At 40.4% G+C, this 14,062-nt stretch overlaps 2 protein-coding genes across 3 annotated transcripts; one reads left to right on the top strand and one right to left on the bottom strand.

Moving 5' to 3' along the window:
* The first annotated feature begins 81 nt into the window (after positions 1-81).
* On the top strand, positions 82-9,588 carry nat10 (N-acetyltransferase 10). 2 transcript variants are annotated; one of them, XM_028585591.1, is made up of 29 exons: positions 82-471; positions 695-821; positions 928-1,019; positions 1,199-1,370; positions 1,541-1,663; positions 1,747-1,808; positions 1,900-2,014; positions 2,685-2,792; positions 2,992-3,125; positions 3,226-3,319; positions 3,410-3,508; positions 3,602-3,738; positions 4,201-4,325; positions 4,651-4,801; positions 5,656-5,752; positions 5,870-5,986; positions 6,162-6,263; positions 6,357-6,431; positions 6,525-6,641; positions 6,795-6,928; positions 7,036-7,084; positions 7,169-7,265; positions 7,358-7,465; positions 7,548-7,720; positions 7,824-7,943; positions 8,048-8,146; positions 8,447-8,520; positions 8,610-8,690; positions 8,770-9,588. In XM_028585591.1, exons 2-29 carry the CDS (start codon positions 708-710, stop codon positions 8,912-8,914), a joined length of 3,114 nt encoding a protein of 1,037 aa, XP_028441392.1. In that variant the 5' UTR covers positions 82-471; positions 695-707; the 3' UTR covers positions 8,915-9,588. The 2 variants fall into 2 exon arrangements, with proteins under 2 accessions (XP_028441392.1, XP_028441393.1); XM_028585592.1 differs by having other exon boundaries at positions 698-821.
* Positions 9,205-13,418, bottom strand: mapda (N6-Methyl-AMP deaminase). Its single transcript, XM_028585593.1, has 10 exons — positions 13,162-13,418; positions 12,902-13,032; positions 12,210-12,270; positions 12,019-12,106; positions 11,841-11,922; positions 11,246-11,372; positions 10,494-10,574; positions 10,268-10,406; positions 10,079-10,179; positions 9,205-9,551 (listed from the first exon to the last, which is right to left on the bottom strand). The coding sequence occupies exons 1-10, from the start codon at positions 13,204-13,206 to the stop codon at positions 9,360-9,362; spliced, it is 1,047 nt and encodes a 348-aa protein (XP_028441394.1). The 5' UTR covers positions 13,207-13,418; the 3' UTR covers positions 9,205-9,359.
* Between the last annotated feature and the right edge of the window lie 644 nt (positions 13,419-14,062).

The following is a 14,062-nucleotide window of genomic DNA, read 5'->3' on the forward strand; positions in this document are numbered from 1 at the left end:
GAGGTGAAATGCCTAACCCCAACCAATCGAGCTGCTTTGTAGGGCGGGTCTCGGCGTGGCCATAGTGGGATTCGTAATTTTGCATCCCGGAAAGACTCCTTCTTCAGTCGGACGGCTTCCCTGACCACCGGTGTCCACCACCGTATTCGACACTTAACGCTTTAAAAGATTACTTGACCAATAATCAAGATAGTTGCAGTTTAAAGTTTAGTTTTAGGTTCTATAATCTGTTCAATTGTAGATAATTCCACCTAGCAGACCTAATTCGGGGCATCAACCATCAACTGCAAACTAGGAGACCGTCGCGCAGTTTTTACGTCACGCCGGGGGTCCTCCATTAACGGCTGTCTGACTCCACGTGAGTGTATCAACCATGGTATCAACAGCATGATGGCTGGCGTGTAAATTCAGCCCTCGACTTGTTGGAAGTGCGTAAAGAATAAACAACAACCAGTTTGTCTGTAACAGAAGGTAAATAAGTTGAGTGTTTGAAACGATGCTTTAATTCTGTGTTCTTCAGATTTTAGTTTCCCTGCTGCCATTAACTCTCGTTTGTTTTGGCTGCAAGTTAGCTCCACTCAATCCTCCCTCCTCTCAGTTTGACAACACTTTGTGGATGTTACTGCGCCGTTTATGTCGCACTGTATTTTTGATAATTTGCTTTTAACGCGGTGTGTTTTCGGACCTCTCTCAGTAGCAGTGAGACGATGGCAACAGTCCGCAAGAAGGTAGACAACCGGATTCGTGTCCAGATAGAGAATGGAGTCGCTTTGCAGCATCGGTCCATATTTGTGGTGGTGGGAGATCGAGGGAGAGATCAGGTAATCTTTCCCCTCCTGTTCTCTCGGGCAAATGAATCCGAATTCAGTTTTATGTAATTGTCTTTGCATTTGACGTTAAAACCAATTTAATCTGCCTCCGATCCAGGTTGTCATTTTGCATCACATGCTGTCTAAAGCTGCCGTCAGAGCAAGACCTTCTGTGCTCTGGTGCTACAAAAAAGACCTGGGATTCAGCAGGTGAGTGTAAACTCCCCTCAGAGATGGAGCTGTTTATTGTATCAAAAAGAAGATATCTATACTTCCCTGTATTAATGTATTATGGTTCTGTTGTACTGCTGCAACATCCAAATTTCCCCACTCGTGATCAATAAAGATGTCTTCTTATCTACTTGATTTGTCAAAAATGTCTGAAACAGCAATCGGAAGAAGCGCATGAGACAGCTGCAGAAAAAGATAAAAACTGGCACGTTGAATCTGAATCAGGATGACCCGTTTGAACTGTTCATCGCTGCAACCAACATCCGATACTGTTACTACAACGAAACGCACAAGATCCTGGGAAACACCTACGGCATGTGCGTCTTGCAGGTGAGTTACTCCTCTCACCTGTAGACCAGGGCCTCCCAGGATGTATCGAAGGACACAAAATATGTTTCATTTTATTGCGTCACAATCCGAAAAAGGTTTGGAACCACTGCTGTAGACAAGTTGATGTAGCAAATATACTCTTAATAGCGTTTGTTTTCTGTGTCACACAGGACTTTGAAGCTCTCACTCCCAATCTCTTAGCGAGAACTGTTGAGACTGTAGAAGGAGGTGGTATAGTGGTGATTCTGCTCAGGACGATGAACTCTCTCAAGCAGCTGTACACAATGACTATGGTAAGTCTCTGACCTGTTCCATCTCCACACATGTCAGACTCTGTTTGCTTGACCTTGGATTGCTGTGGTTTGCTTTCATCTAGGACGTGCACTCTCGTTACCGCACCGAGGCTCATCAGGATGTGGTGGGAAGGTTCAATGAGAGGTAAGAAGTGTTCCGCTGACTCTCATGGAATTTGGTGCATTTGTAGCCAACAGTGTAACAATATTTATCAGTTGTGTTTCACTGTTTCTAGATTTATTCTGTCACTTGCATCCTGCAAAAACTGCGTTGTCATTGATGACCAACTAAACATCCTGCCAATCTCCAGCCACATGGCAAACATCACGCCTGTTCCTCCAAAGACTCAGGTAATTATATTAGAGTAGAAATGATTAGTCGTTCAATCAATTAGTTGACCAACAGAAAATGAAACTGCAATTGGTTTGATAAGCGATTTATTCATTTGAGTCAATTATCAACCAAACATGAAGAACATTTCTGTTTCCATCCAGCGGCTCGGGAGATCCACAACAATAAAAGCAAAAAGCACAATTCAATGCTTTCTTGTACAAAATGTATATCATATTACATCGCTTTTTGCTTCTCTCCACTGGCTCAGTGTCTCCTTTACGGGTGCTCTCAAAACTTTACTCTTGTGTTTATGCCTCTTTAATGATTTTTTACCACTTGGAGGAGCCTCAGGTCTCCCAAGGCTGTTCCAAGATCAAGTAAAAAAAAAATGAAGGTGGTGATCTGTTGTCGCTCATTGTCGTTGGAATAGCCTCATGAAGACAAACCAGTGCACTTTTTACAAAGCATCTTTAAACTTGCTTATTTTCTGTGGATTTTTTCTTGTGAAGTTAATATTTTGAGTTGTGTACACTTTGTCCTTTTTAAAAACAAATTGCCTTGTTTGTCTCTTTCATTCCTCCTTTTTTTTCTCAATTCCATTAAGTACTTTGTGCTACATAAATACAGTTTGCTTACTTGTTAGCTTAAGGCTCCCTGATTTCTGAGCACTTGTCTCATTCCCTTCAGGAGGATGGTTTGTCTCCACGAGAACAGGAGCTGAAGGATCTGAAGGAGTCCCTTCAGGACACTCAGCCTGTGGGTGTGTTGGTGGATAGCTGCAGGACTATGGACCAGGTGAGGACCTCTCACTAAAGAGCCCCTTTATACATTTACAAACTATAACTATTGATCAATGCACCAATACAATTTCAAGTAACCAGCACTTCACGACACGATCACGACAGTGTTCCCAGAGAAATAAAACCTCAATAGTCCTCCCATTTTATATCGGCATTTATAAATGTAACTTTTGAGGTTTGTTTTGTCCTTTTAGGCTAAAGGGGTGCTGAAGTTCATTGAGGCGATCTCAGAGAAGACTCTGAGGAGCACCGTGGCTCTGACTGCTGCCCGTGGCCGAGGCAAGTCTGCAGCACTGGGGCTGGCTGTCGCTGGGGCTGTGGCTTTTGGGTACAGATTAGTTTTCTGTAATACAAATGTCATACAAATATATCTGCATTGTTTATTGTCTCAATTTTTTTTGCTAATGATTTCCTGTCATTCTTTACAGCTACTCCAATATTTTTGTAACCTCACCGAGCCCGGACAACCTCCATACCATGTTTGAGTTCATCTTCAAAGGCTTTGATGCTCTGCAGTATCAGGTAGGCTGCCTGAGAAGCTTTTCTGTATCAGCAACCGTACGTTCATGCTGTTAGCACACACCATCTCATATCCCCCTTTTGCGTTTGTAGGAGCATCTTGACTATGAAATCATCCAGTCTTTGAATCCAGAGTTCAACAAAGCTGTGGTGCGGGTGAACATCTTTAAAGAGCACCGGCAGACAATTCAGGTAAACGAGAACAGACCACTCTTCTCCATCTCTGCTGTTCTTTACAATAAGTGAATTACCCCTATCTGACCATCCTGTTCATTTGACCAACAGTACATCCACCCAGGTGATGCATTGAAGCTGGGCCAGGCTGAACTGCTGGTCATTGATGAGGCTGCAGCCATCCCTCTTCCTCTGGTTAAGAAACTGCTGGGGCCTTATCTGGTTTTCATGGCCTCCACCATCAACGGGTCAGTAATAGAGCTGGATGATATTATATAATCAAACGCCAACCAATTTTGTTCAAATAACATAACACACAAGGACATTTTAAGAAACCATTTTGAGTAATATGGATTTAATGAATAGTGAAGTATAAGCAGTAGTAATGATTATTTGTACAGCTGAAAAACGATTATTTTCGTTGTCATTCTCGATTCGTTGTTTAGTATAAATTGTCAGAAATTCACGAGAGAAATATACGCCTTTCACGTAAATGTATACACGTTTTATATATTCAGATAAATTTGCAAACCCCGAAGACCTTCAGTCAAGTTAGTATAGTAGAAGACAAAGAAAATTAGCATTGAAAAGCTGCAACTGGTGATTACAAATAGTTAATATTTCTGTCGATCGATGAGTTGCCTAATCAGTTCACCTCTTGCTTTTTTGCATTTCTAACCAGTTTTCCTTTGCCTCTCTTCATCTCGCAGCTATGAAGGCACTGGTCGCTCTCTTTCCCTCAAACTGATTCAGCAGTTGAGGCAGCAGAGTGCAGACAGTCAGCAGAGCATGTCAGCCGAGAACAGGAGCAGCAACACAGAGAGGCTAGCAGCAGGTAAATATCTCTGCGTGTTCAGTGTAACCATGCCCCCCCATCTCCGGGAGCCAGACCTAAAAGGGAAGCTCTCTGGTGAGAGTCTAGTGGCAGGTAAAGGCGGGGACCTAGGCATACTGCCCTCTGGGATCATAGACTGGTTCTAGGGATGGGGAACCAGTGCTATTGTGGGATGTGGACTAGATTTAGCTGGGCTCACCTACACATGGCACTGGGTCTGGAACCAAACTCGATCCTTTTCTGGAGTTGCCCAATGTGGCCCCGGCCCCGCGTAAGTGTCAGAAAATGGATGGACTGACTGCTGTTTATCTGTCTCTGTTCACAGCTCGCTCTCTCCATGAGGTTTCTCTTCACGAGTCCATTCGGTATGCTCCAGGGGATGCTGTTGAGAAGTGGCTGAATGACCTGCTCTGTCTGGACTGTCTGAACATACCCAGGCTCATTTCTGGCTGCCCACTTCCACAGACTTGTGACCTGTATCCTTTATGCATGTTAAAGGGCTCTCAACATCATGTGCATTTAACCCATCCTGTAGGCCTACATAGGAGCAGTGGGCAGCCACAGCCGCCCAGGACCAACTCCGATCTTTTTGCCAGTGCCTTTTTGGTCGTGGAGCACTGACTGAAAGGGTTTTTTGAACATAACTTAAAAAAGGGAAAAACAATAACCAAGGCGAAAAAAATAATGATAACCAAGGCGATGGAGCTGGAGAATCAATGTAAAGACGGTGTGACCAACAGCATTGTTGTAAATGTAAATGTTTCCTTGGTCACTATCTGTAAACGGACATTTAGAGTAGGGCAGCAAATAATGATTACTTTAAATATTGATCAGTCTGCTGATTACTTTCTTGATTGTTTGGTCAGAAAATACAGAAATATTATTATTGTTATTATTATATTATTCAATTCACTATCAAATAAGACAAAAAAGCAGCAAATTTGAAAAGCTGGAACTAGAGGGTGTTTAGTGTTTTTGCATGGAAGTCAAAGTAAACTACATGATTATTCTCTTCTCTTTAATATTAACCTGGAGGTATTAAAATAATAAACAATTCATCTCTGTGCTGTTGTTAATCACATATACCCTTCAATGATTTCTAAAGATATTACTTACCTTGGGGCTTACCCAGAAAGTTTCTCATATTGGTCTAAAACAGAATCTTATGTGAATCAGATAATCAGACAGATCATTAGAGGTTCAAATTGCAGGATATCAGATTATTTGTAATAAATCTGTAATTTTTTGTATCCTACTGTAAATCATGTAACTAAATGCTTCTTCACTGTTTTGTCTGAGAGTGGCACACTCCTGAACCCACACTGTCCAGATATTATGTGAACAGAGACACACTGTTCTGTTACCACAAGGCCTCTGAGGCTTTCCTGCAGAGGTTGATGGCCCTCTATGTGGCATCGCACTACAAGGTGATATTATTAGCTTGTCTTCCCATAACTTGTTTTTCCTCGAGCATAATGTCCTGCATACAGTGTTGTGTCACCCTTGTGTTTATTCACTGACTCAAATGTTTTCTTGGGATCCAGAATTCCCCAAACGACCTGCAGATGTTGTCCGATGCTCCGGCCCATCACCTCTTCTGCCTCCTGCCACCTGTTCCTCCCACACAGAACTCTCTACCGGAGGTCCTCGCTGTGGTGCAGGTGAGACCCTTTCAGAAGACTTCCACCAAATCAGCCAGTTTGAATTTACCTAAAGCATTCAGACCCAACTTTGTGCCCCCCTCCCCAGCCCCCTCCTTTAGTTGTTGTTTGAATCTTATTTTTTTCATTTGTCAAGTTTATTGACTGGACTTTTTGTTCTTTCTTTTTCCCTCAGGTGTGTCTGGAAGGAGAAATATCTCGGCAGTCCATCCTAAACAGTCTGTCCAGAGGGAAGAAAGCCTCTGGTGACCTCATTCCCTGGACGGTGTCGGAACAGGTACACTCTAGTCACAAAGCTTTTGACAAAATCATTACAGCTCACGTTTCCACAGACGCAAACATGAATTAGAATCTGCTCTTTTCTTTGTAGTTTCAAGACCCAGAGTTCGGGGGCCTCTCTGGAGGTAGAGTGGTGAGAATTGCTGTCAATCCAGATTACCAAGGGGTAAGAGCTTGCAAAGGCCTCAGCGTATTTGTCCAGTATTTTAATTAATCTGGATTTACTATATGTAACTGTTTTTTTTCATCTAACCACCAGATGGGCTACGGCTCCAGAGCTCTCCAACTGCTGCAGATGTACTATGAGGGCAAGTTTCCCACCATGGATGAGAGCACACACTCAAATCATAATGAGATCACATCCGTCAGCAGTGAGGTAACACAATGAAATGTATTCAGCTGTATTTGAAAGAGATCCATTACTCGCATGACGTGTGACTAGAGTAAGAATACAATTTAGAGATTAGATGAGGCAGATTAAATGCACACTTCTGTGATAATAGCCTTGTTGGTGTCTCTTGTTGTCCAGGCGGTCAGTCTGCTGGAAGAGGTGATCACTCCACGGAAGAAGCTCCCTCCTCTGCTGCTGAAGCTGAGTGAGAGGAGAGCAGAGAGACTGGACTATCTAGGAGTTTCCTATGGTCTTACTACACAGCTACTCAAGTGAGTTTCTTTGAATATGGAGAAAGGGGGTCGTAATATTTTTTGCAGATTTAGAAAAGTCAAAAACTCTCTTTTTTTTTTTTTTTTTTTTTTTTGCAACCTAACAGGTTCTGGAGGAAAGCGGGTTATACTCCAGTCTACTTAAGACAAACCCCTGTAGGTATAAAATAAATGTTCTCGTATGTTTCTGTACATTGTGCTGTTGTCACGTTGTGATGACTGGTGTTTGGTTGTCTCTAGAATGACCTGACAGGAGAGCACTCTTGCGTGATGCTGAAGCAGCTGAACACAGATGAAGCCCCGGAGCAGAGCCAGTGGTTGTCTGCATTCTGGAAAGGTGAACTTCCACAACTTTTCCTGCACTACCTCTGGAGATCTGGTTTGTTTAAACTTATTATAGACTGACTGAACAGTTTTTGTTTTCCTCAGATTTCCGCCGGCGCTTCCTGTCCCTCCTCTCCTACCAGTTCAGCCGCTTCCATCCGAGCCTGTCACTCAGCATCCTGCAGAACAAGAAGTCCAAGGAGGAGGCGAGCAGTAAGACTCCTCTACTAACTGACATGATCAGGTTTTCTCTGCATCTCACAGACCTGATCTAACTTGTCTTTGACCTTCACAGTTCTCAGTAGCTCCGAGCTGGCATCCCATTTCAGCCCCTACGACCTCAAACGTCTGGAGTTATATTCGAGGAGCATGGTGGACTACCACCTCATCATGGACCTGATCCCAACAGTGGCTCGCATGTTTTTCCTCAAGCAGTTCGGTGACGTCTCTCTCTCAGCCGCACAGTGTGTAAGTTTCCCCATTGGTTAGGGTCTCAGTTTGTCGTGAATACAGTTTTATTGTGATAGTATATATTGTGATACAGTTGTTGATTGTCCCTGTTCTTTCCTAGGCATTACTGCTGGGCATAGGGTTACAGCACAAATCAGTAGAACAGCTAGAAAAGGAAATTGAACTCCCAAGCTCGCAGCTCATGGGCCTCTTCAACCGTCTGATCCGGAAATTTGTGCAAGTAAGTCTTGAAGTCGTAATCCATTGAATAATATGATATAAAGAATATGCCATAAAAACTATTGCAACAACATGAATACCTGTTTAATGCATTTACTATCCTAGGTCTTCACCAGCATCCAAGAAAAAGCTATTGAGGCACAGATGGCGACCACTAAAGACGTTTCCATGGAGCCGACTGTCAGAAGTCTTAATGATGATCTGGTATGTGGTCAACAATTTAGAATTATTATTCAAGTCCTTTATCTAGCAAAAATTTAAAAACATTTGCTGGTTTCAGCTTTTCATAATTTCTTGTTTTTATACAATTGTAAATGAAGTATTTTTGGATTTGGAGCCGTTTGTCAGGGTCACCTTGATCCCTTGCAAAATGTAAAGAGTGTATTTTCTCCATTTTATAGACCTTGCAATTGACTGTGAAAAGAATCAACACAATAATGATAAAATGTTATTTGCATTACCTTTATGATTTTTGTTTGAGAAAAATGTATCTGTCACTGACAGAATGAAGCAGCTAAAGAGTTTGAGGAGAGACACAAGCAGGATGTAGAGAAAGTGAAGGAAATGGACATGGAAGAGTGAGTATGAGGTTCGGGAGGGATGTCCTTGGTCATTATTTGTGTGTAGCATTTACTGTAGTTGTAATGATTTCCTTTTGTATTTACAGGTACAAGATCCGTGGAGATGATGAGGAATGGGACCAGGTGTTGAAGAAAGCAGGGAACACAGCTATCGTCAGCATCAAGAGGTGCAGTTGCAATCAGTATTTTTGGCAAAAGTTTGGTTGTTGTGGAAATATGTTTGTAACAATTTCCTACTCTTAACAGTGACAAGAAGAGAAAGTTGGATGGGGGAAACCCCAAAGCAAGCAATGGGGCTGCCGAGCATGGGAAACTAAAGAAGAAGGAAATGCAACACAGCAAATTCAAGAAGAGCAAGGACAAGCATGGCAAATTTGGGAAAAAGGCTTGACAGTTAACGGTGCTGTATTGACAGGACAGTGTGTAGGCACAAAGTAGCATCAATATAATGTTATTTTTTTAAGTTTGGATAATCTTGGACCGACTTGCAGATACTGAAGAGAACCCAAAAGACTGGATATCTGTTGAGATTTGTTTTTAGCTTTTTCTTTTTTTTATTCTGCTGTCCAGATACACCTGCATTTCTATATTATGTCATAACGAGTTTGTTGCTTTGATTTATGATGTGTGCAACACTGCGCAGAAACTGCATCTCAGCAAAAGAAAAAACATACACTTGTACTAAATAGGTATCTTTTACTTTCAGTTATTTCAAACATTTTCACAGTATTTTAGTTAATGTCATGATTTCTAGAAAGACTTGTAAAAAGTTAAAGGAAAAGTTTTTTAAACTGAAATTTGAGGTATATGGTTGGCTGTAGGTTTGACTGAACCGGTCACTTGAACATCTGAGGCTGTATATCAATCCACTTCTGTTTGAGCTGCTGTTTCACGGTGTCTGGTGCGAATATATAGTCTATGGCCTGCTGGGAGAGTTTCCATACGGCTTCACGACTGAGACCAAATGTTGAAGCTGCCAGCTGATATTCCTGAGACAAGTCTGTACTGAAGACTCCCTTATCATCAGTCTGTAATGTGACAAAGAATAAAAATATTCATGGTGAACTTTTGATTTTTCTCACCATTAGGCATTATCTCAGGTTCTACATCAGGGGTTCTCAAAGTTTGGATGACAATGTAAGGAGCCAGCATATTTCCCAAAAAAAAATCATAGTATTTCATAAAGCTAGTCAGTGTAGAATGCGATAAAAATGTATGCCATAAAAAGTCATAGTATAGTAGCATAAAGAAGTCAGTCACACCGGTTAGTAATAGTACGTTTAAAAAAAAAAATCATTGTATAGTATGTAAAAAAAAAAAAAAAAAATGAATTTAAAAAAGTCAGAATAGTATATCATTAAAAAGTCTTAGTATAGTAGGTCATTAAAAGTCATAGTATAGTATGTCATAAAATTAAAAAAAATAGTCATAGTATAGTATGTCATTAAAAAAAAGGTTTGGTTTGAAAATAAGAATTTTGTGTGGAAAAACCTGTAACAAATAAATTAATAATGTTGGCCTCGCTGTCTGTGAGGTGCAAAGAGAGTAAACTTACACAAATCACACTTGGATGCCCCATCTGGTACCAGTACTTGAAATGATGTTTGGAGTAACACGATACAGTTTGTCCTTTGACGTTTGATGTCAGGCAAAGCTCTACAAGAAAAAGAAAGTTAAGAAATAAAAAAACAAGTTAACTTACTGTGCACACCAAAGAAATGTAATCATTTCATATCACTCTTACCCAGTGGTATGTTGTTCTGCACCATTTTGTCAACAAGACTTTGAGATCCACCCACTTCAGGATGCAAGAAGGTGCCGTGACCGATCCTGTCTGGAGGAAGGTTCAACAGTAGATCTGACTCCTCCAGCTGTGATGGTATCTGCAACAGTGTTTGTTGTAATGTCAGCTCACTCACAGATAATGTGACTACAGATAACAAATAACATAAAAAATGTTATGGTCATACTTCTGAGAGGTGCAGTGACAACTTTAGTCCACAGTTCTTGGCCCTCTGTAGAGCAGGAAGTAGGTCTTTTCCATGACCAACCTTAAAATTAAAAGTACATTCATTAACAGAAGTATTGTGACAAAATCCAGCAGCAAAAACACTTATTTTTAATCTGACTGAATATTCCATTTAGATAGTTTTGATATGATTTGCTGAAGTTTGGAGGCATCTGCTGTACTTCACCATCCCAAAATGTTGCACTCAATGGCATTTCATTTGTGAAACTCAAGATTGTCAAACCGCAGCATTTTAAAACAGCAATGGATCTTTGAGACCGACCCTGTTCTGATCTGTTTAGGAAATACACCCACCAACTGTAAAAGGTAAAAACGGTTAACAACAAGGTCTAAGTCATATTTTTTGGCACTTAAAAAAAAAAGTAATCCACCATACTGGGATAAGTCACAGTTATTACCAGAAAACCTTGGCAAATTGTACCGCAGCCAGCAAGATGGAAAGATCACACTTTCGGTAAGCGACAAAATTAAGTTTTACTATGCTGCTTTTTTACTTTCAACTAACTGGTACCTAACGAGTAGGTGTTTTAATTCTCATGATGCTCAATATTAGAAGTAAAACTTTAATTTTAATCTGTTTGAGAAATAAACCTACCATCTGTAAAAGGCAGAAGTCATTACAGTTTTGGCACAGTGGGTGCTTCAACTCAAATGATGCATAATATTCAGAGTAAAACTATGATTTTTACTGACCTTTGGATCTCCACTGAGGTCAAGTCCTACCACCAAACCATCAGTGGACAGCATGAACTCCTCAGCAAGCTTCACTGTCTCCATGGCAACTTCAGTCCCATTCCTGCGGTCAATTGCCACCAGAAACCTTCAGGACAAATGGGCACATTAAGAACCATGCACTACTGTGGCCAGCACTCAAGTTACTGGATCATTATAGGAACACATTATGCAGTGTTTTGTTGGTTTTATCATCAGCCAATGATGGTGGCGGGAGTGTGTCCAACACAGCCACACCTCACACACCTGAGATACATTTCTGCACACTGAAATAATACAGTCTAGGGCTGCACAATATAATGTTTTTTTTTTTTTTATAGCAGTATCAACTGGTGCAATAAACACATTGTGAAGACACTCCGAGATTGTTAGTTGAAAGAAAATATCAGTAGAAAACTTCACTTTAAAATATAACTGTCATTGTTTTTTAGTGGTGACTTTTATATTCTAATCAATGTTCACTTTGTTCAATAAAAGAATGTTGGAAATGATTTACTTTAATTTGTTTTAAATTCTTTTCCTCATATCGTGCAGCCCTAATACAGTCTATGCCTACCTGACATCAATGTCCACTTCCTCGCTTTTACACTGTTGGATGGCTTTTATGACAGTTTCAACATATCTTTTTTTTGTCAATCCTATAGGAAAAAGATGACAAACTTAATAATTTGATAAAACAATCCTGACGTTAAATCACATCATCAAAGTATTAGGCTCCATGTTAACATCTTTACCTGTGTTTTCCTCCTCCCTTGGTGTACTTCTCAGCTCTAAATATTTGACACCATCAGCTGCAAACTCCTTGATAACATCCGTAGCCACCTGGGAAGAAAGAAAAGAAACACCTGATATTACTGATATTCTGATAAGTTAGACAAAAGTCAACAAAAGCCAATTTAAGTTTAAACAAACAGCATGTCCTCACCATCAGGATGTCCTCCTCCGTGTCCACCAACTGATGGATGACCTTGAAGACCTGAAAACACCTGCGGACATGTGCGCCATGTTGTTTTAATGTTTAAGGCCCCCTTATGTCATTACGAAATAAACACATTGCGAAAGACTCAGGTATTTTTTGAGTTAGTTAATAGAGAGTATCAGTAGAAAAATGCACTTTAAAATGTAACTACCATTCTTTTTTTAATGGTGCCTTTTGTGTTTAGTTAAATGTTCTATTTGTTCGATAAAATAATGTTGGAAATAATTTCCTTTCAGTTTTTTTTTAATTCAACAAGCAATTTGTTGTATTTTATCAGTTTACTAAAAGCAGCAGAAAGGCAGAACAGAGTACATTTTAGTATCTGTTTATTTAGATAGCTATCACTAGTAATATCGTTATGGCTTGATTTTCCACAACGTTATCGCATATATGGCATATTTTCCTCTTATCGTGCAGCGCTACTTCACACTTCATTTGCTTTGCCACTGAACCATTGAATTTCTACTCTAATATCACATCATTCATGTTAAATAATCAAATAAATTAATGAAATGACGACGAAATAATCATCAATTAATGTTAGCTAGCTAGGTAACGTTAGCTCTAGATCATTGATGATGAATTCGTCGCTCGCCAGCACTTAACTACATTAAACTTTGCATTAAAGGTATACCCACTCATCCAGTGTCCTCAGCTGGCCTTTGCCGATAGCAGTCATGCCGTGTTCAATGTTGAGATGCGGTTTTCGGCTGATGAGTTTCTCAATGGTTTGGAAGCTAACGGAGCCGTTGAGATGAGCGTGAAGCTCCTGTTGACGGTTAAAACACTGACGTTAGCATGTAGCCAGCTATCACATTAACTAACATACATTTAATTATTTTTAAACTCCTCCGAGTCCTTTCTCTTGTAAAGATTTACCAATGCATTTGTGACTTACCACTTTTGGCAGCTCCCGATAAAAGGCATCAGCCTCATTATCCATCACAAAGTTAAACAAAGCCCGGGTTTAATAATCCGTGAGCCTTGAGTAACGTTAATCTGTCGCTGACAATAATATACTGTCTATCCTGACAACTCGCCTGTTTTCAGTCTACATTTTCCTGTAGCACCACCAAGTGCAACACAGAAATAAGTCCCCTCGTTAAGGTTCCGCTTAGAGGGACAGTCAGCAGAGCTGCCCGGCGGCGATATTACGAATCCCACTATGGCCACTCCAAGACCCGCCCTTCCATAGCATTTATTGGCCAGGCGTCTATTAGAACGCAAGGTAACGTAACCCCATTTGTTCAGGTCCCTTGAACAATCGGATAGCCTAACCCCAACCAATCGAGCTGCTTCGTAGGGCGGGTCTTGGCGTGGCCATAGTGGGATTCGTAATTTTGCTGCCCGGCGCCTAGAAACTAATGTTATTCAAGACTTTTCCTTTCCTTCGAATATATCATCTTTGGATTCTTTCTGGTAATGGCGTTTATTTCCTTATTAATTAATGTATTTTTGTGGCAGAATTTCATATTCACAGATGTAAATTTTGTTTGCTGTTTTTTTAAAGAAATTGAAAATTACAGAGCCACTATCCCACCTTTCTTAAATAAGAAAGCTCATCCCTTGATGGCACTGTTGCCTTGTTTGCACACTGCACTGGATTACAGCTATTATTAAACTTCATTCTTTTATTTAACAAAATTTCAGAAAACATTTTGTGCTTTTTAACTTAACTAACTATAATATTATAATGGCTGTAACTATCAAGTTATTAAGTTTATTTTGAGAACATGGGATTTCTGTGCAAAACACATGATAACATATCAGTGGCAGGGGTAGAAAGTAGCTAAAAAAAA

This window comes from Perca flavescens, chromosome 8 (genome assembly GCF_004354835.1).
Source record: "Perca flavescens isolate YP-PL-M2 chromosome 8, PFLA_1.0, whole genome shotgun sequence".
In the NCBI taxonomy this organism is placed as follows: Eukaryota; Metazoa; Chordata; class Actinopteri; order Perciformes; family Percidae; genus Perca; species Perca flavescens.

Excerpts from the sequence above, each read along its gene's own strand:
- nat10 (XM_028585591.1), top strand. The coding sequence starts at position 708 with ATGGCAACAGTCCGCAAGAAGGTAGACAACCGGATTCGTGTCCAGATA. Across the intron at positions 3,126-3,225 it reads GCTGGGGCTGTGGCTTTTGG|CTACTCCAATATTTTTGTAA; the intron begins GTACAGATTAGT and ends CATTCTTTACAG. Across the intron at positions 4,326-4,650 it reads CACAGAGAGGCTAGCAGCAG|CTCGCTCTCTCCATGAGGTT; the intron begins GTAAATATCTCT and ends CTCTGTTCACAG.
- mapda (XM_028585593.1), bottom strand. The coding sequence starts at position 13,206 with ATGGATAATGAGGCTGATGCCTTTTATCGGGAGCTGCCAAAAGTG. Across the intron at positions 13,033-13,161 it reads ATCGGGAGCTGCCAAAAGTG|GAGCTTCACGCTCATCTCAA; the intron begins GTAAGTCACAAA and ends AACCGTCAACAG. Across the intron at positions 10,575-11,245 it reads ACCTCAGTGGAGATCCAAAG|GTTGGTCATGGAAAAGACCT; the intron begins GTCAGTAAAAAT and ends TTTAATTTTAAG.